At 38.1% G+C, this 23,475-nt stretch overlaps 1 protein-coding gene across 12 annotated transcripts in view; it reads right to left on the bottom strand.

The window, feature by feature from the left end:
- The window catches only part of DMD (dystrophin), a 1,295,019-nt gene that overhangs the window by 660,807 nt on the left and 610,737 nt on the right, over positions 1 to 23,475 (bottom strand). For all 12 annotated transcript variants that reach the window (XM_078390471.1, XM_078390476.1, XM_078390472.1 and 9 more), the window contains 7 exons: positions 21,120 to 21,290; positions 15,034 to 15,213; positions 12,721 to 12,849; positions 8,766 to 8,936; positions 4,041 to 4,163; positions 1,940 to 2,077; positions 297 to 449 (listed from right to left, as the gene is read on the bottom strand). In XM_078390471.1, coding sequence (XP_078246597.1) covers positions 297 to 449; positions 1,940 to 2,077; positions 4,041 to 4,163; positions 8,766 to 8,936; positions 12,721 to 12,849; positions 15,034 to 15,213; positions 21,120 to 21,290 — 1,065 coding nt within the window. The remainder of the gene's footprint in view (positions 1 to 296; positions 450 to 1,939; positions 2,078 to 4,040; positions 4,164 to 8,765; positions 8,937 to 12,720; positions 12,850 to 15,033; positions 15,214 to 21,119; positions 21,291 to 23,475) is intronic.

Here is a 23,475-nt window from a genome sequence, read left to right on the forward strand (position 1 = left end):
CCCTAGAAAATAATACCACTTTTTTTAAAAAAAATCACACTGCTTTATACACACACAAATGCATTTATTTCATTATTTCACATAAGACATTGAAAGTAACATTTACATAGATATAAGAATTTAACTAGGCTAAATCAATTTTTTGAACAAGTACTACCTAAAATACATAAATAAAAATAGTAAATGCTGAATACTGTTAGGCTCTAAGTTAGCATACTTATACGACATACATGCATTCACATTTCTATGTTTCTTCTACAAAACTAAACACAATGCTCTTTTCAAAATTATTTTACCTTTAGCTTCTGTTCATCCTGAGGATCTGGTAGAGTTGCTAACTTTTTCTCAATGTCATCCAGCCACTTCATGAGATCATCAGCTTGTCTCTTGTACTGATACCACTGAGGAGAAATTTCTAATGCCTTTTTCCTTCTTTGGGACCTCAGATCCTGTTCACAGTGCAGACATTATTAGAGTTGCAATTAAAAGCTTAAACTATAAATGGTGGTGTTCATACTGATTATTCGGTATGTATATATAATATGCATAATGGGGACTAAAGAGATTTTTTGGAGAAGAACATAAAAAAAATTACAGTGGGGCCTTGACTTACAAACATCCCTACTTATGAAAATATTGAGGTACGAAATGCTCTGGCTGCAAAATTTTGGCTCAACTTGTAGCAGGAGCTTTGACCTATGAAAGGCAGGGGGAAAGGGCGGGAAATTCAAAGCTACCCCCGCTGGCCTCTGCCTCCCATCCCTGCGGGAACGGGAGGCAGAGGGCACAAGGGACAGGATGCAGCTTTGAAATCTGGGACAGGAGGCAGAGGGCAACGGGGACAGGAGACAGAGGGCAGCAGAGGGGGGTTTGGACACCTGGGAAGCTGGTAGTGGGCATGGAGGTCAGGGTGACTTTTGGCTTCCCGGGCTTCCAAAGCTGTACCCACTGCCCTCTGCCTCCTGTCCCTATTGCCCTCTACCTCCCATCCCTGTGGGGATGGGAGGCAGAGAGGATAGGAGGCAGAGGGTAGCGGGTGCAGCTTTGGAAGCCTGGGATTTTTTTTCTTTGGCTGGAACAGATTAAATGGTTTTCAATGCATTCCTATGGTGAAATGGTGCTTCGACTTATGAAATTTTCGAGTTATGGCCACCGGTCCAATACAGATTAATTTCGTAAGTCGAGGCACCCCTGTAGTCACTTCATGACAGAAATACATAATCTTTGTCAATACTTCTGAATCAACTCTAAATAGAGTATTCCTTGGTTTTTTAAATTGATTGTATTCCTTTCTTTCATCCTTCAAAAAGTTTAAACATTATAGTTGGAAGACAGGACTTAGGTAATTTATAGTGTTCTTCCAGATGCTGTTGGGCTACAAGCAGCCTAGTAAGCACAGCCAATGTTGAGGAGTGAGAGGTGTTGCAGGCCAAAACTTTGAGGACCAAAGATTAATCACCCTCTTTTTAACCAAGTGATTACATTTCAGTAGAATATCGATACTGTTTGCTATTCTTTTACAAATGCTATACATAAATTATATACAGGTGTGCCTTTGATTTGCTTAAACTCAACATTCAGCTTAACTTTGTTTGCCAGCCTTTTATTTAGTCACCAAAATGAAAGAAAAAAATAAAATAATTTACACTATGCAAAAAGTAACAAGTTGATTACAGGTAAGTTTCTTTGACTGCATTTTTAAAGGGGAGAGACCCATTATTTGAAATTTCACCCTTTTCTGGTTATGTAGGACATGAAAGGAATGGACTTCATACAAACCCCTAATTCGCTATCATACTTCCTATCTTGTATGCCTGCTCATCAGTGGAATTACAGAATCTTTGAAAAGAAGAATTTTTCAGGGCTCTCAGCACTCCCTTTTCTAATAATCTCTATGGATAAACAGTCATATCCATGACTTTACAAATCACACCCCTACCTTGAGAGCATTATGCTTAGTCTGCAACATTTGTTGTTTAGTTTTTATTTCCTCTTTCCTTCTTTCATCTGTGATTGTTTGATGAAGCACATCTCCTCGACGAAGCAGTTCTTTTACAGTACTTTCATCGTCTTCACTCTGATTTAAGAAAAGTCCCAAGTAGGATTAATTTAGTAAACATTTTTTCTGCAACAATAAAGCAGCATTTTAGTTGTTTTTATGGCTATCATTCTTTATACAACACCATGAATGTGTGTGTTGTCTGCAGCAGGAGCGGGCAAACACTGATCATATACAGTGGTGCCTTGCAAGACGAAAATAATTCATTCCGCGAGCAGTGCCGTCTTGCGAAATGTTCGTCTTGTGAAAAGCGGTTTCCTATAGGAATGGATTGCAATACATTCCTATGGGAACCTCGCAAGACGAATGAATTATTTTCGTCTTGCGAGGCATCAGTCTTGGGGAAAAAATCGTCTTGCGAAGCACGGCCATAAATGAAGCTGCCTTGTGAGTCACCATCACAATCGCAAAAACCATTCATCTTCCGGCGAGGTGTTCATCTTGCAAGGCACCACTCTATACTGATAGAGCTCTAGGTGAGATCTCCAAGGCTTCCCTATTCCTATACTTTCACAACAGGAAGCATGAAGGAAAATAATTTTTGGCCTTGTGCTACTTGCTTCTTCTCAGCCTCAGCATCCCTCATCCAGATCACGAATTTACTGTTAACCAGTTTTTATCTCCTCTGCAATCTTAGCTAGTCTTCCAGTTTTGTATCAGAATCTCTGATTTCTCACAGTTCAATGATGATTCATGAAATATAATTAATAATTAGATAATTGATAGTTCCCCTTGAAGCATGGTACATGTTTATCTAGTTCTGGCTGCCAAACTGTACCATTTATTGAAAAACAAAAGTAGACCTTTCTAAATGGATTCATGCTTCACAGAGTAATCACAAAGGGATGTGGAGTACGGAGTATTTACACAATAATTTTTTATTGAGGGATTCCAATACAATCGAGAAGGCTGGTGTGCTTCCAAGTCAACAGGCTAGATTCTAGTTTTCAGCACTGCCTTCTGAACTATGAAAAAAAAATACTAATGGACAGAAGGAACAGTACAGGTGACTTTAAAATTACTAATGCTAGGCCCTCATGGGCAGCTAAGACATTGAGTGACTGGCATAATAGACCTAGAAGGTATTATTGTACTTCAGGAAGGAATGAGGTGCTTAGGCGGAAGCTGGGTCTGAATAACACGTTGAACATAGTTTCCAAGAGCCAGCACCTCGTCAGGACTGCTTCAGAACAAGTGATTAATGACAGGGTGCAAGTATAGGATGGGAAATTTCAACAAAATTGTAAGGGAGAGGACTGTAAGGGACAGAAGACAACAGAGAAACATGTAATCAAAACATGCATGATAGGATCTCAGCAAAGGGAGGGGTGAAATTTAAGCCTCCTCACCTCTGCAATTGAGGTGAGCAGTGTGTGTGTATATATATCTGTGTGAGAGAGAGATGAAAAGGGAAAAGATGGACTATGAGGGCATAGAGGAGACAGTTTCTACCTATCTGTGCATGAATAAGGGGCAGAGAGAGAAAGGGAGAGAATGCAGGAGGTTTCATGTCTAGGCATCTGTGTTTGTAACAACAGGGGGAGACAAAGAGAACTCCACCCCTACCCATGCTTTATACAAGGCCTGCAACCCTCTATTCTTCATTGCAAGGGTCTCTCTCTCTCTCTCTCCCTCCCTCCCTCCCTCCCTCCCTCCCCCTTATTAATAAATGCACCAGTCATTTATTTTTGCAATTATACATGTCCCTATCACTGAACTCTCTGTCTGTTTCTGATACCCATAAAGAATGATAAACTATGTTCTGTGATGAAGGTGACCTTGAAACATATTACTAAAATATTGTAAGGTAACTGCTATATGTACCAAACATATCACTACAGTTTTATAACAGCTCAACAGAATGATTACGTGTAACCTGTCCAAAGAGCCAAATGCAAACGCAGAGGTTTCTAATTTCTGCTTCAGCATTTATTCCATTTCCATTCCAAGTTCATTCATACTTCCATCACAACCAATTTACCGTATCTTTATTGAAGTCTTCTTCTTTCAAATTCACCCCCTGCTGAATTTCAGCCTCCAGTGGTTCAAGCAATTTTTGTATATCGAAGTTAAACTGCTCCAATTCCTTCAAAGGAATGAAGGGCTTTAAAAATATTGGAAAGTGGGAAAGGGGGAGAGGAATGGAAAAGACTGTTATTTCAACATCACATACTTTTTTAAAATTACAGATCTAAACCAAAGTGACATATCTGCTTTGCCTCCAACTGTTAAATTAATTACACATACACATTTAAGGTATTTTACAAATAGTTTGCATGTAACAGCTAGTGTTGCAGCCTTACTTGATCAATCTTTATTTATGGTTCTCACCTAACTGTTTCTTACACAGTATGTAACACCCTTTTCATCAACTCTAAGAAAACATCATAAATCACTGCATGGATAAGCAATATTAAAACTATATAGAAGTTACATAGAAAGCTAAGCACCATAATTGTAACATTTATCAATCAATATAAACCTAGTTGCTATTTTCTGATATTCTGCACCAACAAAACCAACAAGTGTAATGAATATATATGTTTGGCTTTGAATTGTCATACTTAGATATGTAGAAATAAATGATTAATAGTGGAATAACAGGAACTGCATCTAGTATATTGTAACTTTTATAAGAACTAAGAAAAACAAGGCTTGCACTTAAGTTAAATCTAGACATCAGAAATCTGTTGCATATTCTGAAGCAGTCCTCCAAAGATGGTTACATTTGGCCATGTTCCATCATATATTTTAATTAAGATGCTGAAATTTAAAAATACATTACCAGTTTGTTTCTAACAGTACACTGAAACACCAGTTATAAAGAAAGAAAAAGATCATGTCTGTGTTCATATGCGTGAGTGTTAAAATGCAATATACAGATTAAGAAACCTTTGGGAGAAGAAGTAGTTATTTATATAGATTATAACTCTTATGATACTGTCAGTAATTTAGAATGTATGAAGATTGAAGCCTATAACCTTCCACATGCAAGGTTTCACTTGTTTTCCAATAGGCACCACATGGGGATAATTAATACACAGGTGTGTGTTTACAATTTGATATAAAGTCTTAAGCCTATTCAAAGACCCAGAGATAAACTTATTAAACTACCACAGAGCAAACATCCTCCTTCCCTTTGATAAACTTTAAACATATTTAGAATATCAGTCACCAGACTGTAGAGCTAGAAAGGATTCCATGTATCACTGAGTCCAACTTGCCAATGAAGCATCCCTGAAAGACGGCCATCTAATTTTAGTTTAAAAATCTCCACCGAATGAGATTTTACCACCTTGCAAGACTGTCCATTCCATTGTCTAGTTGCTCTTACTGTCACAAAGTTCATTCTCAGATTTAGCAGAATCCTTTTTTCTAATTTGCCTTACTCGTTTGATGTACTTTTTTTAATCCATTAAAAAAAGAAATAAAACTTGCTTTTCAACTACAGTACTTGACATACTTTCAGATGTTCAATTTAAAACTACACAATTACATACATTATCATCACCCTTTCTTGCAACTTAAATCGGAATGAGTTATTCATTTTTATAATGGATAGAGGTCGATACAGAAATTAAGAATCAAAAAGAAGAAGCATGCAACCAAGCATGCCTCTAAGGTGTGTGGCTGTGCGCATGAGCGATTCTGCCTCCCTCCATACCGTTTTCCTCCTCCTCATCTGTGCAGCACCTTCAGTTCCAGTGGCAACAGAACCCCATATGCATGGAGGGGGAAGCATCACATGCACACACAGAGGAGAAGTTGCACAAGAGGCAAAGCCCTGAGCAGTGGGGCTGAAAATTAGAGGATATGTTGCATGCAATTGATTCTTAGAGGCATCAGCCGAGAATAGATTGAAGACCATCAAAATCAAGCTTCGAGTAACCCCAGGAAAGGACTGTATGAATTTAGCTGTAAAACATTTGGAGGGCCAACAGTTTTCTGTTTCTAATCTTGTCCATTCTCCCAGTCCAAAAAAAAAGGCCATATATTCAGTTTTCAACAGATCAAAGTAGGTCATTTAGAGAGGCTCCTGACGGTTGGCAGTCCCTTTACACATGCACCATTAAAGCTAGAATTATCAAGAATAATGCTTACAAATATATTGCAAAAGTACAGGGAAAGCTTGTACTGTATTTAAAAAAAAACCTTGTTTCACCAGGGTTTTATAATGTATCAAGAAATATGTTGGCTATACAACTCTAGTTGTGTTATATGCTTGCAGTTACAAAAAGCTTTTGACAAAACCCTTCACCAAATGTTCCCAAATAAGTTAGGTTAGTAAATTATGGAATAAAACTATAGATCCTATAATCAATAATTAAGTAAAGAAGAGGAAATGGTTAAAAGTAAACAATGGTGTCCCAGTGTATTGGTACAAGTGCTATTTAACTTATTAAAATATCTTTAGTCAGGAAAAGCATTGTTGCTAATTCATAGAAAATCAAATGCATCATGTTGATGAAATCTCTACAAACTGGGAGCGAACAAGTGAATAACAAATGAGATTCAGAGTAAGTAAGTGTAAAATGATGCACACTGAAGCAGAAAATCATAAGTTCCCCAATACTGATGGGATCTGAACTGAAAAAGCAGGAAAGAGCTAATGGCACTGAAGTGAACAGAACAGGAACAATATCACTGAAAATCTATGGTGATTTTGCTAAATCACATATTAGGGATCATTAGGAAAAAGGTTGAAAGTAAAAGAAGACAAGTATAATAATGCTCTTATCTAAAGCAGAAAATTCTGTGTATACAGTAATTGATAAGTCTCTCAATGATCATTAGCTGTGACAACTAAATTGAGTTTTTGTATTTAGAAGATGCCTACTGTAAAGCATTTTCTGGAAGCCAATAGGGATAAATAACCCAAGATAAGTTCAAAAATTTAAACTGACACCCAAAATTTAGCACAGGGGCTTCAGGGTGGTTGTCATTTGAAGAGTGACACACACTAGTAGACAAGGTATAGTGATTGCCTTAATATTTACAGGTTAGCCTTCCAAAACAATAATAAAAAAGTTTCCATCCTGCCAAGCATATTTTAAACTTAAAAGTTTAACTATTCAGAGCTGCTGTAGCTTAGGGGTGGGAAACAAACATTTTGCAGCATCCTTGCCCCTCGCATCCTCACCACCAATGTTTTATTTAAATAGCTGAGAAAGTCCCTTTGTGCTTCCTAGAGGACAATTGTGCTATTAAAATGTACAGAGGAGCTTTGTCACCTAAAAAATTAAATAAGGAATCAGGGTGGGGGGAGGTTGGGCGGTCTCAGAGGCGGGCATGTGCAGCCTTGGGACCTCCGAAGATTGTCCAGTTCTATTGATCTCTTGTAAAGCTAAAACTGAATAACACACATTTGATTTTGTGTTTAATACAGTAAAGTGTTCTATATTTTACTTTTGTTATTTTAATTCGTACCAACTATTTTTGTGTTCAATCTTTCCTGATGGACATTGTATACATGCTTTGAAAAACATTTTCACTAATGCTTACGATACAGCCCTATACATGTAAGTCCTCCTGATGCATCTGTTGCTTTTCTAAAATATACCCAATATATGTTCATAATACCAACACTCTGTTCTTTCATGATGTCTCTGAACAGAGGACACAACATCTAAGGTCTTGTTATAATTTTATTTAGACTTGCCAGACAATTTGCTGATGGAGTGCAGATCTTCCAAGCAGGCCTTTCATGGGATGAGGTCCCCAAACTCATCCTTGTGAATTTCCAGATAACCTTCTTTTCTCCACCAAACACCTTCAGGATTAGCAACAACTTATTCTCCATGGCTTAATCATATTTCTTTTGTCTTGGTCCCTGACTCAAAGCTACATCACATGTATCTGGGCAGCTTCAAGCCCTATTGCTAATGCTGTGGGGGAAAGTCAAAAGCAGAGAGAGGCAGTCTCCCACTGAGTCACCACTTCCCTGGTAAGAATGGTAGAGTTGGAGAAGTTCCTTCAGACTACAGCCAGGTGGCCGCCAAGTGAGGCATCATTTTCAGGGAGGTTATTCTAAATCTCATACCTTCCCAGGTGGTTCTCACTGGCTGGGCAAAAACTTCAGCAGGGAAGGCAGGGAGATCTTTGTTTGTTTTGTTTTGTTATTTTTAACCCAGTGAGTATATGAAGGGTTGTGAAGCATGGTAGATCAATGGAGAGGGATGAGATAAATGCTAGATGTGTTTTTCACTGATAGGCATCACTCAGTGTAGTGTATGGGGATAAGACTCTTAATTTTAGGGTCTAAAATTACCAAACTCCCACATTGTTAAAAATAACACGCTGCACACAACAGCCACATGTCACCTACTTCAGAATGGTACAGTGAGAGATCCCATCTTCCACTTTTGAGGACATGGCAATTTCCCCCCAAATCTTAGTATCTGGTTGAGGAATAATAACAATAGAGATAGTGGTGGTGATAAGAAATGATTTGGATGTATTGTACACACATATTGCACCTGGTGAAGTGGGCTGCAGACCATGGAAATTGATGCCAAACAAAACTTGATATTCTTTATAATACCAAAGGACTCACCCTTGTTTTTTTATATACATGTACAATTCATTTTTTTCTTCCTAGTCTTTGTTATCGAAAACATGCCTTTTGAAAACAACAACAACAATATCCATTCTATGAAGTTTTATTTAACAAGCCTATGTACCTCTGCACAGGGACATTTCTTCTTACCTTTTCACGTTTAATTCTTTCTGATATGGCTGCAAATCGTTGGTTGAGCTCAGTCAATTTAGGTTCTATTACTTTCCTGCAGTGATCTCCACGGTTTGTCATCAAGTCTACTGCCTGGTCACGGACAGAGTCCATCTTTGGACGCATATCATTCAGCTCAGTCTTTAAGCGCTACAGTCCATGAGTAAGAGACAGGGCTTGAAGTTAGTAATAAATGCAGGATGGAAGAAAAAGAGAGAAAGAGAGAGTGGCAAACGAATAAGGAGCAAAACCATAAAGCAAACTTTAGACAAACTCCTGTGTCTAAGCATATAGTTGTGCAGTTCTGAACAGTGCATAACTACCTTTTCATATTTTCAGGCTGCTAAAGGAAGAGAAATAGAAGATCAGTATGTCTTTAATTAAACAAAAAGAAAAGTATACTCAACATATTTACTATTTGCCCAATTGCTTCCTTAAATGATGTATTCCTCAGTTGAAAGGACAGTCTTGTCTGAATGGTGAGAACGCTTTGACAGTACAATTTAACAACTGGTAATTATGCCACTGCTTGATCTGCTGCTGGTTCACTTCAATCAGTGAAACCACCTGCCCTAAGAGCATTCCTACTTGCACCCTCCTAGGTCGCTGCCAGAGGCTACTAGGGTTTTTTTTGGGGGGGGGGTTGGTGGGGGTTAGAGTTACTCCATTTTGGTTCCTTTCCAGTGTGTGTGATTGCTGTGAACAAACCAAAGCAAGCTTCCTTCTTTAATTTCCCAGCTGGTTTTAATAGCACCATATCATCATTGGATTAAATAACGATCCTAATCACTAAATGATGTGGGGCCATTGGGAAATTAAAAAAACCTATTTCCTCTGTTCTTCCATGGAAGAGGAGGAGGAACAAAAAAACACATTTTTTAAAAAACCAATTGGGGCAGTGCTAATGAGCAGCATAATTTATCATTGGGGGGGGGGAGGAAATAGAGAGAAATCTTCTTCCCAGAAGTGGGATGAAACAGGAAGAGCAAGGACTGAGAATTTTTTTCCTTGTCTTTTAAAGAAGCTGGATGAAATAGGGTCATTTGAGGTGTGATGCCATTTGGATGCAAGAATCACATTCAATGGTGTATGAGACCTCTACCTGACCTTCTGCTACCCTATTTAGCCTGCTCCTGCTCACTCCAATTGAGCCTGTGTAGACAAGCCCTCAGTGGCTTAAGGCTAATTCTTAACCATCAGGAAGCCACGTAAGTATGAACTTGGAATTGTATCTAGAGGAAAACTCTTGGATTAATAAAATGAAAGAGGTTTTGATAAAATTAAAAGAGTATCTGGAGATGTTCATACGTGTATCTGTAATAGGTTTTATATAAAATGCAGCAACTCACGAATCAATCATAACAATGCTGGCCGGTACCCCACTAGACATTTACACCGGTGTGAGAGCAATTGTGTAAATCATGATACTGAATTACTGCTCATTAATAAATACAAACTTGCATTTCTGTTAACCTGCCAAATGACATGACTGGCCAGAAAGATGAATGCAAATAGCAACTTGTTAGTGGCAATTTGTCACTGCAATTTGCATAGTTACAGCTACATTCCCAACAGGGTTCTGGCCAGCATTAACATCCACAGTTTGAATTTATATATGGCTAAAGAGAACAATGAATAATCTATTCATTCACTTTAAGATCTTACACATAGAAGAAAATGCCATTGCCTATTAGTTTCATTTTTGTAAATTTCAGTTTACTGACAAACATCTTCAGAACCTGCTATAGGAATATATGTATAATATAAGAATATCTCCAAATATGATTATGGCAAGTGCTTCAAGATTTCATAAAAGAAACTTGTGCAGCAGGTCTCAAACATGTCTCTTCCTGCACACCACCCTAGTAATTCAACAAGAACAGGAACTGGTAGCTTCACCTAAACTGTGTTGCAGGACCAGCACTGTTGATGATTGCAGCATTGCTATGTCTAAGGCTGTAACAATCATAAGGAACCAGGAAAGGAGTCATGTAGAATGGGCAAGGGGGAAAGCTTAAGTGAACCCAATCTTTCTGTTATCAGAGAGGCATAGGTTCCAGCCACTGAGAGTGGCAACCATGTAGAAAGGTTCTGGAGAGGAACCCAAGCCCTCCATCCCACTCAACCTTAGAGCCACCTTACCCTTGGTGAGTGCTGACACAATAAACATTGGCACCAATGACCCCCCTGGGACTCAAGGAGCTTAGGAGAAGCCTTCCCTGAGAGTCCAAAGGACAAGAGGAACATAAAGATTCAAGGGGATCTTGGACCAGATAGGATGGGTTACAGTGGTTGGAAGTCCAGAAAGGGAGCAGCACAGGTATAAAAGGAAAAGATGCTGGAGGGACGGGTAACTAGTGGCAATGAACAGTCAAGGTGGAGGCTGGGGAAGTCAAAGAAGAGAAAATCTGGGTGGAGTCTCCATCCAGAGCTACCCAAAAGGGCCTGGCAAGCCTCTTTCTTCAGGTGGCTGAGGGATGCCACAGGTCAAAGAAGACTCAACCAACCTCCTGTTGACCCAACCCTAAAGACCACCACTCCACTCCAACTGCAGAGGTGGAGAAATCAACAGTAGTTGTGTTTCTGATGCCTAGAAACTGAGGTGCTTGCCAATCAAAGGCTGTTAGCTCTCTCTCACATTAGGAGAAAGCAGTGAAGACAGGATTTTTCTCTCTTTTGGATATGTTCAATGAGGGTGAATTTACCACTTCCCTGCTGACATAAAAGTTGACCTGAAGCAGACTTGACTGGAGAAGGATGAGTGTAGTAGAAATAGTGTTGTTTTAACATTGTTGGTTCATTTAATAGAGTTTTGTTGAACAGCAGCTTCAACTCCTGCCCTCGTGTCTGGACCTGTGATCTTTTCAATATCCCCTCATCATGGAAGATTTGTGGACATGGGCAATTCATAATACTATATGGTGCAAGAATTGAACAACTATAGCAGCCGAGGACATAGGAAGCATGATGCAACTCATTTCAGCCAGCACTGGCTAATGGACACTCAGAAAGGAAGAAAGCGAAGAAAATAATTTGGTGGCATCGCATGGAAACAGATACTTAGGTTTCTCTACTGCGTCTTTTGCTGTTTTCAGTACTGTTAATGATAGCAAAGGGAGCTGAACCAGTCTATGAAAATGGGATTATAGGGGGGCATATATGAATGCTGGACTGCAGACATTTAAAGCAGAAAGTTTCAGAGGAGGTGAAGAATAGTACGATGAGGACAAAGAATAGGACCTTCGGGAGGGAACATTTTGTTGTATATTTTTGTGGCATCATACCTGAAATTAATGACTAAGATTAATTTTTTGTATGTAATCGAATCGGGTAGCTTTTTTAATTACAAATATGACATTAAGTTCTACAGGATAATTTTTAATTTATATGAACATACTTTTTGCTAGAGGAATTATTCATAGATTTTAAGGCACTACTACAACACATTCCTAATACTGTATATGCTACAATATGTCCTAGTTCAAATGATAAAGCATTGCCAGTATGATTGTATCATATATACAATGTTGTCAAGTTAAATCATTGCTTGGATAACTACAATCTTTGAAGTGACATGAATATGTAACAATTCTCTGGGGAAATGATATTTGATAAAAGGAAGAATCTGATAAAAGAATGCTTGTGTTCCATTTTTAAACAGGTATAAACAGTGTTCATGAAACAGAGACTTTAAATAAAAGTGTTCTACTCATCAAGAAATCCTCAATTTCTAAAACAATATATTTGGTTTTTCTACTGAAGTGACATACTTTTACTCAATTTAGAAGCCATGGACAACTTGCCAAGAGGAAAAAAGAAATATGTTCTAGTATCTCTTAAGAGATTACTTGAAACTTGTAGAATGAAACCCCTGGACATTCACTATCTGTAAAATTCATATTATAAATGATTTTCAGCAAATTGTATTTATTACCTTAAGGATCTCTTCCCTTTCTTGAGGTCTTTGAGTTTCACATTCATCCAAGAGTATTTCTGTCCGATACATCCAAGTAGTGATGTTAGCAACATTCTGATCAAAAGTCTCCATGTGTTTCTGATATGTCTGTGTGCATATAAAAGAAGCAGAACACAAAATGGCAGAAACAAAAAAGGAGGATGTGATTATATTTAGTCTAGAGGAAAGAACAATAAAACTACTTCCATGAAACCAAGAGGGGTTAGCTGCAGAAAGTAGCCCTAGAAGCTTCATGGGATTTTTTTTTCCCATTTGGACAAACATACTGATTCTTTCAAATATGTAGGAGATGCTCTTTTAAGAAATATTTCAACATTAAACTATTTTATGATGTGACCAATAATGCTGGTTTTCTGGAAATTTTGGATTTAACCTAAGAGGAAAATTGCCTTGTTGATTCTGAAGAAAATGTTTGTCTTATTTATGTAATTTATCCTAGTAAAAACAGAGATGTAAACTGAGAAACCTTGGCCGGCTAGATAGTTTGGCCTACTGCTTCCAGGAACTCCACCTAGTAAGGCTATTGTTAAGGGACTGTGGGAATTATAGTAAAAACATACGTTGGGTCAAATTTCTCTACTCCAATATAGAAAGAAAACCATACAGTACTGATAAAAATAATGCTGATTTCTATCTGAAGATGCCGAGCATGCAGATACTACAGATTTTACCAGCTTTAAATATAATACATGGAAATCTGCTAGATCCCCTGAACCTTGTAGTACTTTACTGATGTAATTATAAACTGGCATAATTACAAGTGGAAGCTGTTGCTCTGCACACACTGAATATTAAAATGATCCTGTGTGTGTGTGTTTAGTCGTTTAGTCGTGTCCGACTCTTCGTGACCCCATGGACCAGAGCACGCCAGGCCCTCCTGTCTTCTACTGCCTCCCGGAGTTGTGTCAGGTTCATGTTGGTTGCTTCACAGACACTGTCCAGCCATCTCATCCTCGGTCGTCCCCTTCTCCTCTTGCCATCACACCTTCCTAACATCAAGGTTTTTTCCAAGGACTCTTTTCTTCTCATGAGATGGCCAAAGTACTGGAGGGTCAGCTTCAGGATCTGTCCTTCAAGTGAGCATTCAGGGTTGATTTCCTTTAGAACTGATAGGTTTGTTCTCCTTGCAGTCCAGGGGATTCTCAAGAGCCTCCTCCAGCACCACAATTCAAAGGCATCAATTCTTTGGCGGTCTGCTTTCTTTATGGTCCAGCTCTCACTTCCATACATCACGACAGGAAAAACCATAGCTTTGACTATTCGGACTTTTGTTGGCAAGGTGATGTCTCTGCTTTTCAAGATGCTGTCAAGATTTGTCATCGCTTTCCTCCCAAGAAGAAGGCGCCTTTTTTTTTTACTCCTTCATGGATTGCTGCCTTGTCGTGGCAAAGGGGCTTGAGTAACTCAGAGAAGCTATGGGCTATGCCATGCAGGGACACCCAAGACGGACAGGACATAGTGGAGAGTTCCGACTAAACGCAATCCACCTGGAGTAGGAAATGGCAAGCCACTCCAGTATCTTTGCCAAGAACGCCCCATGATCAGAAACAAAATGATCCTACAAATACATAATTCTGGGTGTATTTGTTGGTGTGTTCTGTGTGCATGATGTTATTCTTCAGATGCACACGTACATTTGTGATAACCACAACTATACTCCACTAGAAGCAAGGATATTAATTTCAGATATAAGTTAATAGACTTTGAGATAATGGTAGCTGACCAGGGCAGAGATCTTGGAAAGGTCAGTGAAAACACAGACCTAATGCAACTAAAAATAAAGATGAATTTAGTTTTAGTAATCAATGGGAAACAGAGCAATTATGGCCAATATATTGACATGTATCAACTCCAACATGGGCTTACTCAGAGTTTGTTGATACAGTAGGGCCCCATATTTGTGGAACATAGGTACCAAGCCCATCAGTGGATGCCTCAACCCATTCAAGAGAGCTAGAGGATGGGGAAGGGTGAGAGGAGGAGGTAACTGCATGCATGCACTGTGATATGTATGTGTGAACTGAGGGCTGGGTTGCAGCAGCAGTGACAGCAGACAACTTAAACTGCAGATACTGACTCCATGGATAGGGGGGTCCTATTGTACATCTCTTATGTGTGGTGTGGTTTCCACTATGTAAGCACGAGTGTGGGAAGAGATGACTTAGAATTAAAAGGAATGAGATTTTACAAAGAGACAATCTATAATGGAGTGTGTAGTGCTATGCCTTAACAATTAAGGAAACAGGGAGAATAATGATACGCAGTTCTTACCAACAACAAATTTAACCACTCCTCAGCACGTGAAGTTACTGCTATCCAGTTACTGCTCAGAAGACTGAGTTTATCATTCACTAAGCTTTCTCTCCCTTTCAGCAACATCTTCAGTCCTTCACCCAAGTCAGTGATGTTCTTTAGCTGATGCTGGCGTTTCTCAATCTCCAACTGTGTTGCCTATGGAAAGCATATGCAAAATGATTGACAAAGGAGAAATTCAGGAGATCTTGAAATCACTACATTTGATCACAATATTCTCACAACTGTAAAGTGAAAGTTCTAGTATTTTTCAGACAAAATTTGCATAGTGATTAAGAAGCAAATCAAAATCTGTATTGTTTCCAGAACAATTTGTATCACTAGATCTAATACATGGATTAACCATGATGTCATCCATAGTAATTTCTTTTTGATACCGTTTATATTGAAGAATTATACTCTGGTTTTAGAAAAAATTATCCACACCTAATACACTAAAATATTAACCCATTACATTTGTGCTTTCTAATGATGCTTTTAAAAACAGAACACACAGTGTATGCATCTTTCCTTCTTTGGCTGTAAATACCAGAGGTGCAGAGTATTTCAGAATCCATAATTATAAACATTTATCTCTTTTCCTTAAGCCTTGGTCCCTTCGCAGGGTGGTGGGAAGTGCAGAGTTTACACTCCTTCTTTACTTCTTTGTTTAGAACCTTAAACCCAAACTCAGTCTGGTATGAAAGAAGAAAAATGGCAAAAGGGCTTTCTTGAGTAAAACACCAAGTAGGTCACCAGCATCTAGGATAAGCAGCTGGAATCCCCCTCTATACCTGATAACAGAAAACAGATGTGATGTGTGGGGGCAGGTAATACCCAAGAGAAATGGGCACAAACCAGAAAAACTGGCTAACTGAATTGATTTGTGACCCGATTCATGACGCAGTTCAGGGATCCCATTTTGCCAAAGCAAAATAAAACACCAAACCCTTGGCACTTCATTTTGTTTCAGCACAATGGGATGCTCACCTGCCCTCTTCCCACTGCCCCAGTCGACTCTCTACCTGCTCCTACCGCCGCTCCTCCTCCTCTTCCGCTTCCATCATCAGAGGCAGCAGGCTCAGGTACCCTGTCAGGAGCCATTTGCTGTCTCTGAGCATGTATCCACCACGCAGCTGATAGTGGGTGCATGAGTGAAGGCAGTGGTGATCTCCCAGCAGGGAAGCTGGGCTGTTGCTTCTGAACATGCACTCATTTCCCAGCTGATAGGTGGGCGGATGTACAGAGGCAGCAGGCCAGGCTCCTTGCACTGAAGCTGGGCTCACTGCTCCTGAGGACTGTGGCAGGTGCAAGTAGGGAGGTGACAGGGGTAGTGGGAAGGAGGCAAGTGAGTGTCAGAGGAGGCAGATGTACAAGCAGAGGGCATGAGCAGGTAAGTCTTCCCCTGGGAAAAGAAGCATGAACCAGTATGTTTTTTCCAGGGACTCATGCTGGTTTGTGGTTAGCCACAAATCCTGTGGTGCTGTTCTGCATGCACAATGAGAATGATGTCATCATCAGTGGCACAACATTGCTGATTAAAAATTTCCTTAAGAATTCTAGACTGTAGGGGCGGGGCTTTGTTGCGGTGCTGCCAGCAACTCCAGAGAGGAGCTCTCTGGAAAAAACTGGAACCCTCCGGCCCGGGATCCCCCTTTTGAAATGGGGATCAAAGGAGAGTCTAGAAAAAGTCTCTCTGAAGCAGATGGTGAGCAGCAGAAGGAGAAGAAAGGGAGGCAGACCCGGACTTTTTTCTTCTGAAGAAATCACCGTGCACGGACTGGAGCGGGCGCCATTTTTTGGCACTGAGCCGCGAGGAACCCTTTACCAGGGGAGAGGAGAGCAATCAATATAAACTAATAATATATAACAAGTAAGTAAGCCGAAGCCTCTGATTTATGAAACAGCCTCATTAAGCTGAAATAAGAATGAAAATATTTGGCTGAAAGAATAAATGCAGCGGCGGGTTTATCTTATCAGTCTGACTCAAAAGCGAAACTAAGCTTCTCCAAGTGAACTCTTAAAACGCCAGGCTGATTCTAAAGCCGAGAGTCTGAGATGGAAAAATAAATCTTATGTTTCTGGAAAAGAATCCCAGACAGCAACACCGTCTGACTGGATTTAAGAGACTTCGGTGGATGCAGTGTGGCTGGGATACATTACTCTTTGCCTTCTCTGGACTTTGGGAACTATAAATAATAGAATTTGGTGGTTTTCGGGAGAAGGAGCTGACGTGGCCGACTGGACTAAGGAGCATTAAGGGGTTAATGAAGATCACAAGACGAGCTCCAAGGACAATCTACTGGACAGTTTGAGACTTTACGATTGTTGTTTTGTTTGCCGGACTGCAGACCACGTGTGTCTAATAACAGAAGCTTGCTGAACCCAGGAGAAGAAGAAATAACTGTGTCATGGTTCTATTTGATATTGTATTTGCTGGGCTAAAAGTTGATTTTTATATTACAATATTTGGATAAAGACTAGAGGGAGATCTAAGGGGAGGATTATGATGAGGGGTTTGAATTGTTGATAAAATTGTGGAAACTGTGGAAGGATTTCTAGGGGGTGATTATTGTGGTATTTATACAAACCCCAAAGCCTGAGATGGACCCCAAAAATTCAAAAGAACAAATGGAGACTTGGTCTGTTCAATCCCAAAGTTCTGGAATAGTGGTGCAAGAAATAGAAAAGGAATGGCAGATTAATATACAAAGGCTAATATTAACAGGGTTCCAGCAAGTGAATGCAGGTCTTAGCAAAATAGAAGATTTGATGAAAGGGACGAAAGAGGGGACAGTAGATGCCAAACAAAACTTAAATGAAGTTGTACAAACTTTAGAATCGTCTGTATTAGATATGACACCAGGTAATATGAATGCAGTAGAGAGTTATCCAGTGACCCATGCAGCTTCCAAAATTAAAAAGCATTATGACAAAAATCTTAAGGAGGCAGAGATACTGAAACCAGACAATCTTATGGTGAAAATATGGGAAGTGAAAAAAATGGATATTCTGTCAGATGGGCTGAAAGACTGTTCAATTCAAAAAGAAAATGAACGATGGGATGTATTGTATAAATGGCAGCAGCTACCAGACAATGTTGGAATAACATAGAATAAAATTAAAATTAAATGATAAGATAAAAGCAGGAGGGTAATCAAACTGTGAAAAAGCAAAAAGTTGATATGTATTAGTAATATGAATTGATTGGATGATGTTATACTTTATGCTCTCCTATCCCCCAAAACCATTTTCCCTTCTCTATCCCTTTTTTCTTTTTGTACCCTTTATCCCTGTTCCTAAATAAATATATAAAAAGGGAAAAAAAAAAAGAATTCTAGACTGTACACAACTCTGTCGCGCCGTGTGCAAGGTTGCCAAAGGAAGCATTTAATCAGTGGAGATCTGCCACTGTTGGTGACATAATTCCTGTTGCATATGCAGAGCTGCAGGAAGACATTTCAGTTATTGAAGTCCTTGGGCACAGAATAAAATACACATTTGGTAAATACATACTACATTGCATTGAATTGTGAGATGTATTACTGTTACCATTGCATCTGTACACGATTAGTTATAATCCACCCTTATCTATAATTCTGCATTCATCCATAAACAACCACACAAGTTTGTTGTTTTCATGGACCAACTCCCCTAGTTACAATTCATGAGACTTTTCAACCTTCCGCAGAATTTAAAAGCCTGAAGATCAGTGACATGAGAAAAATAAATAAAAACATAAAACACTAATAAGCATGTTTTATTCAGTACAATGCACATTCTCTGTTTTCTACTAATTTTGTGCAATCTCTTTCACTGTCTTATTTTCCTTTCTCTCTCTTTACAAACTGTTTGCAAAAGCACTGATATAATTTCTGAGCTGAAATATTCAGATGAGATGACATCTTTAACTATGGCAGCACTACACAAGTCCTTTCCCAGCAACAGGGAAAATGATTAAAGATGAGATGTTTCATTCATACAAAATAGTACCACTATTTATCCAATTAAGCAGTTTATGTGTGTCCTGCAAGCCCACTTGAAATCTGATTAAAGAGGTGTCAAGGATAAAACTATCAATGAGTCTATCAATCATTACAGTTCCTTCAAATTTCAGAGCTGAGGATGAGTTAATTAAATGTTTACTTCTCAATGGCTGAAATCCTGTTGTATAAGAAAGTAAGTCTCACTAGGGTACAGAGGAGTTGACTCATCAAGTCCCTACTGATTCAGTGGGCCTACTCTCATATAAACTCTTATGATAAGCTACAGAATTTCGGCCACTGCTGAATATTCATATTCACTTTTGGAAAAAAAAACCCTCATGTCTTAATTGTCACAGATGGGATAATTATATAAAAGAAAGGTAATGATATTTATTTCATTCATCTGATAGAAGATATGCTAATAATATACTTATTTTGATTATTATTACGATTATGCAGCAGGAACTACAATAATTTAACAGTCACACATTTCCAGTTGAAATATCATAACACTAGGAAAGGACATAAATTTTTCTAAGAGTGCCATCTGGTATTCTAAATTTGCAAACAGAACAGTATTTTTTAAAGCAGTAAGAGCCGTGAGGATATAGATATTAATACTAGCCAGTTCTACCTTATTACATCAGATCATTGTTAAACATGGTATTTCAAAGTGACCACAACACAGTGGAAGTGAATTGACATTAAGAAGTGATGGCTTTTCAGGGAGAAATATACTGTGGTAATTCTTTTAGAAGTTATGCCAGTGACAGGAGAGCCGGTCCATGGTGTCTTGTTCAATACTAAATTACATTCAAACCTACTTAAGAACCATTAATTTTCATGTGGGTGCACACAAATATGACGTTTCAATCCAGCCCAAAGTATGGAGATAAACATGCGTATCTAATATAAATTTTTTCATATTTTCATTTTGTCTTTTCCCTAGTTTTAAGCTGAGTGATATGTTTAATTTTATTTCCTATAATGTTATTATGTTTGCAAATTTTATTTAAAATATTATGTATTGTTTACTCTGTTGTGAACCACCCAGAGTGGCCTTTGTAACTAGATGAGTGGTATAGTACCTAGGTATGTAAATAAATAAGTAAATAAAATGTTAATTTTCTGTAAGAAAACAGTGTCATATTTCCTCTTTTAATTCAAAATAAAGGGAATCTCCTGTATAACCTTCACAGGACTGCTTGATAATATTAGATCCATGTCCGAAAGCAGCTGCAGAAATTTATTTCAAAGTACAATCATATATTTTTCCAGAATTAGTTACATACCATACAACTTAACTTGAAAATGCTGGCAATGCCACACTGGCCTGCTTACAAACATTTATGGATTATTTATTGATTTTACTTATTTATTCGGCTTTCATCCCACCCATCTAGATTCTAAATGAATCTACTGGGCGGCTTACAATCCAAGCAATATAAAACCAAGAATTAAAACAAATAATATCAAAACAAAAAAGAGAGATGAACAAAGTCAAGATGGTAAAACACAAGAAGCTAAGTGATGGAAGGGGGGAAGGCCAGCTTGAAGAACCAAGTTTTCAGCTTGTTCTTGAAATTAATGTACAATGGCTAATGTACAATGTACATAATGTATAATGATTGATGTACAATGGATTAACTACGATAAAAGGACAAAGTGCTTATGAGTCTATTTTGACCCAAGAGATATGATATATTACGATAATTAATTAATAAATTATCTATTTAAGTCTGATAGGAAAAAAATAGTCCTCTTTGTTAAAAGGTGAGTTTTTGTTTTTGTTTTATGTATTCATTTGTCATACTAAAATGTCTTAGAAAAATATACAAATATCTGAAACTCCTCCTGCAGCTTACCATTAACGTATTAAATCTTGAGCACCAACTTCGCTTGTCAAATTATATATAATTAAATGTTAAACACTGTCGATAGTAAAAGACAGAACTAAAACTATTTATAGTTTAAATTATATGTTGTTTACACGTTTGGGGGAAGAACTGTTGTTGTGACAGTGAGATAACTCTAAGAAAACATATGTGAGTTTACAAGGAGGAAAATATATATTATTACCTTGCTCCAGGCAACTTCAGCATCTAAATTGATAGGCATTCCTTCTACTGCTGATCGCTTTGTCAGTTCTGCATCTGTCACTGCCAGCCACTCTGTTAGAGCATTCATTTCCTTTCTCAGTTTCCGAGATAATTTCAAACATTTCTCTAGTTCTTGCTTTTTTTCAGTCACCTGCAGAAGAAAGGGGGGATATTTTAAGAACTCAAGTGTCGAAATGATCCACCACCCAAAGTGTTACTGTGACTCATGTCTTCCTGTCTCTCATTTTTCAATTTCTATTCCTGATGGGGGAAAAATAGGTTCTACTTCCACTTCCTTCATGATGGCAGAGCCTGTTTCAACATCTGGAAATGTTAATCATAGGGACTACAGCTCTCAGAATTCCCAGTGGCTATGCCAGATAAGATAATTCTGCAAGCTGTAATTCAAAGAAGGAAACGTTTCCACACACTCTGCTCTGTCTTAAATCTACAGTTCTCAGAATTAAATGTCAGAGTTCCCATTTCTATCTAGCTCTAATAGATGTCAAGGGGTCACATCAAAACATTTTCACTGTCCATCAAATATTAAACCACATACTTCATTCATCATTGATATTTCCATCTTGACAGTAACAAAGCTAACTAGTATCTGTATCTAAACTAAAACTATTTATAGTTTAAATTATATGTTGTTTACATATAAACAGATACAGATGAACTATATTAATTATACATTTAATGTACTAAAATAAAAAGAACAGAATAAAGATTAAAGGCATGTTTAAACATTATGCTTTTCAGACATATTTATATGCTGCTTTCAGGTTTCTGTGTCCTTTGAAATCTTAGCCTTTGGCATATACTTTACAGTCCTGGCAATCATAGGTAACAAAATGTCAATCCTTTGGTTATTTATGCATGAGTAAGTTAAATAGTTTAGCCCACAGTGACCAACTGTCACTAACAAATTGCTACTTCCTTTATTAGTGCATGCCTTTTTACAGTTTCAGGCATTCATCTTGTAATGTGACCAGTAGTTCATTAATTAGTGGCAATTTCCGCATGAGTTGCACAATTTAATTTACATGTAGATAATTTACCAAGAGGATTTTGGCTAGTGTGGCATTTCCAGAATAAAGTTATCCAAATACAGAGAACCATACATAAATCAGCAGAAGAAAGCACCTTTCACTATTCATATCACTAGACATTTTTTAATTTCACCCCCTCCCATTAAAAGCCATTGTTTGAGCCAACCTGCTGCCATTCAAACACCTCAGTGTTCTTTCCCCTCCAAAAAAGGCACCATACTTATTATGTTCCAATACTTTATACTGACCGAAATGAATAAGTATCTAAATGGTGCAAAAATTGCATCTTGTTTCCAGCCAATGATGTGTGTGACTCCTGTGTCTGCTACTACTTTGTCATTGCTACAATTGTTTTTTTTAAGATGAGTCAATGCTGAACAGAAGCAATTAAAGTAGCAAGTCTTGCCATATAAAACCCCAAGAGCCAGGATTTTCCTGCCATCTGGTTGCTACTGCAATCATATGGTAACACCTAATTTTGTGTACTTTGAAGTCAAACTGCACTGTGTCTTAATGGGTCAAGGGTTTGGATCAATTTCATAAAGCAAAGTTCTAGTCCTTCAAGCACACAATTCACTCCTGTGAATGAAAGTTCTTTGTATCCAGAGAGCAAAACATAAGTATCTGAAGCAATGTCTGTGAAAGATGAAGTAAAATGAATTTCTCAAAAAGTTTCAATGAGGTCTACTGCCTTTTTCTAAGTTAAGGCAGATATTCAAAACGCCTGATACTGAAAAGGCAATTATCCTGTGCTACTGGAATTTCTTGCAGATATTCTCACATTACACATTTCAGAACATTTTAAGGCAGATTGTATTGTACACACTTGCTGCTGGAAGTTACAACAAATCTGTTTCATTGACAGGTTCAGGGAGAAGTTCAAATGAGTTCAACATATTATCTAGCATAGCAAAACTATTTACAAAATAATATGTCATCATTATTTACATAATATTCAGTTCCCCTTTACTCTGATTAACTTGCTGCCAATACATTAGTTCATTTATGCTGCCTTTTTAATTTTGAAATACAGATTTAGGTAAAAGCTGTGACTGTGTATTCAACCCCTGCATTTTATTCCATGGTTCTCTTTCAAATAGGTACATATAGAGATTTTGCAAAAGAAAAATAAATTCTGCACATCACGAAGTACCTCTTTTGTATATTTCTAATAGCAGCCCAACTCTTTACTCGAGATTAGGTGGAACAGATATATATATACTGAGCTCAGTGTGAAGCCCCCTACCATGTTAAGTTTTTAAGACAACAGCCACAATATAACTT

The sequence above is a fragment of the Pogona vitticeps genome, chromosome 3, assembly GCF_051106095.1.
Source record: "Pogona vitticeps strain Pit_001003342236 chromosome 3, PviZW2.1, whole genome shotgun sequence".
In the NCBI taxonomy this organism is placed as follows: Eukaryota; Metazoa; Chordata; class Lepidosauria; order Squamata; family Agamidae; genus Pogona; species Pogona vitticeps.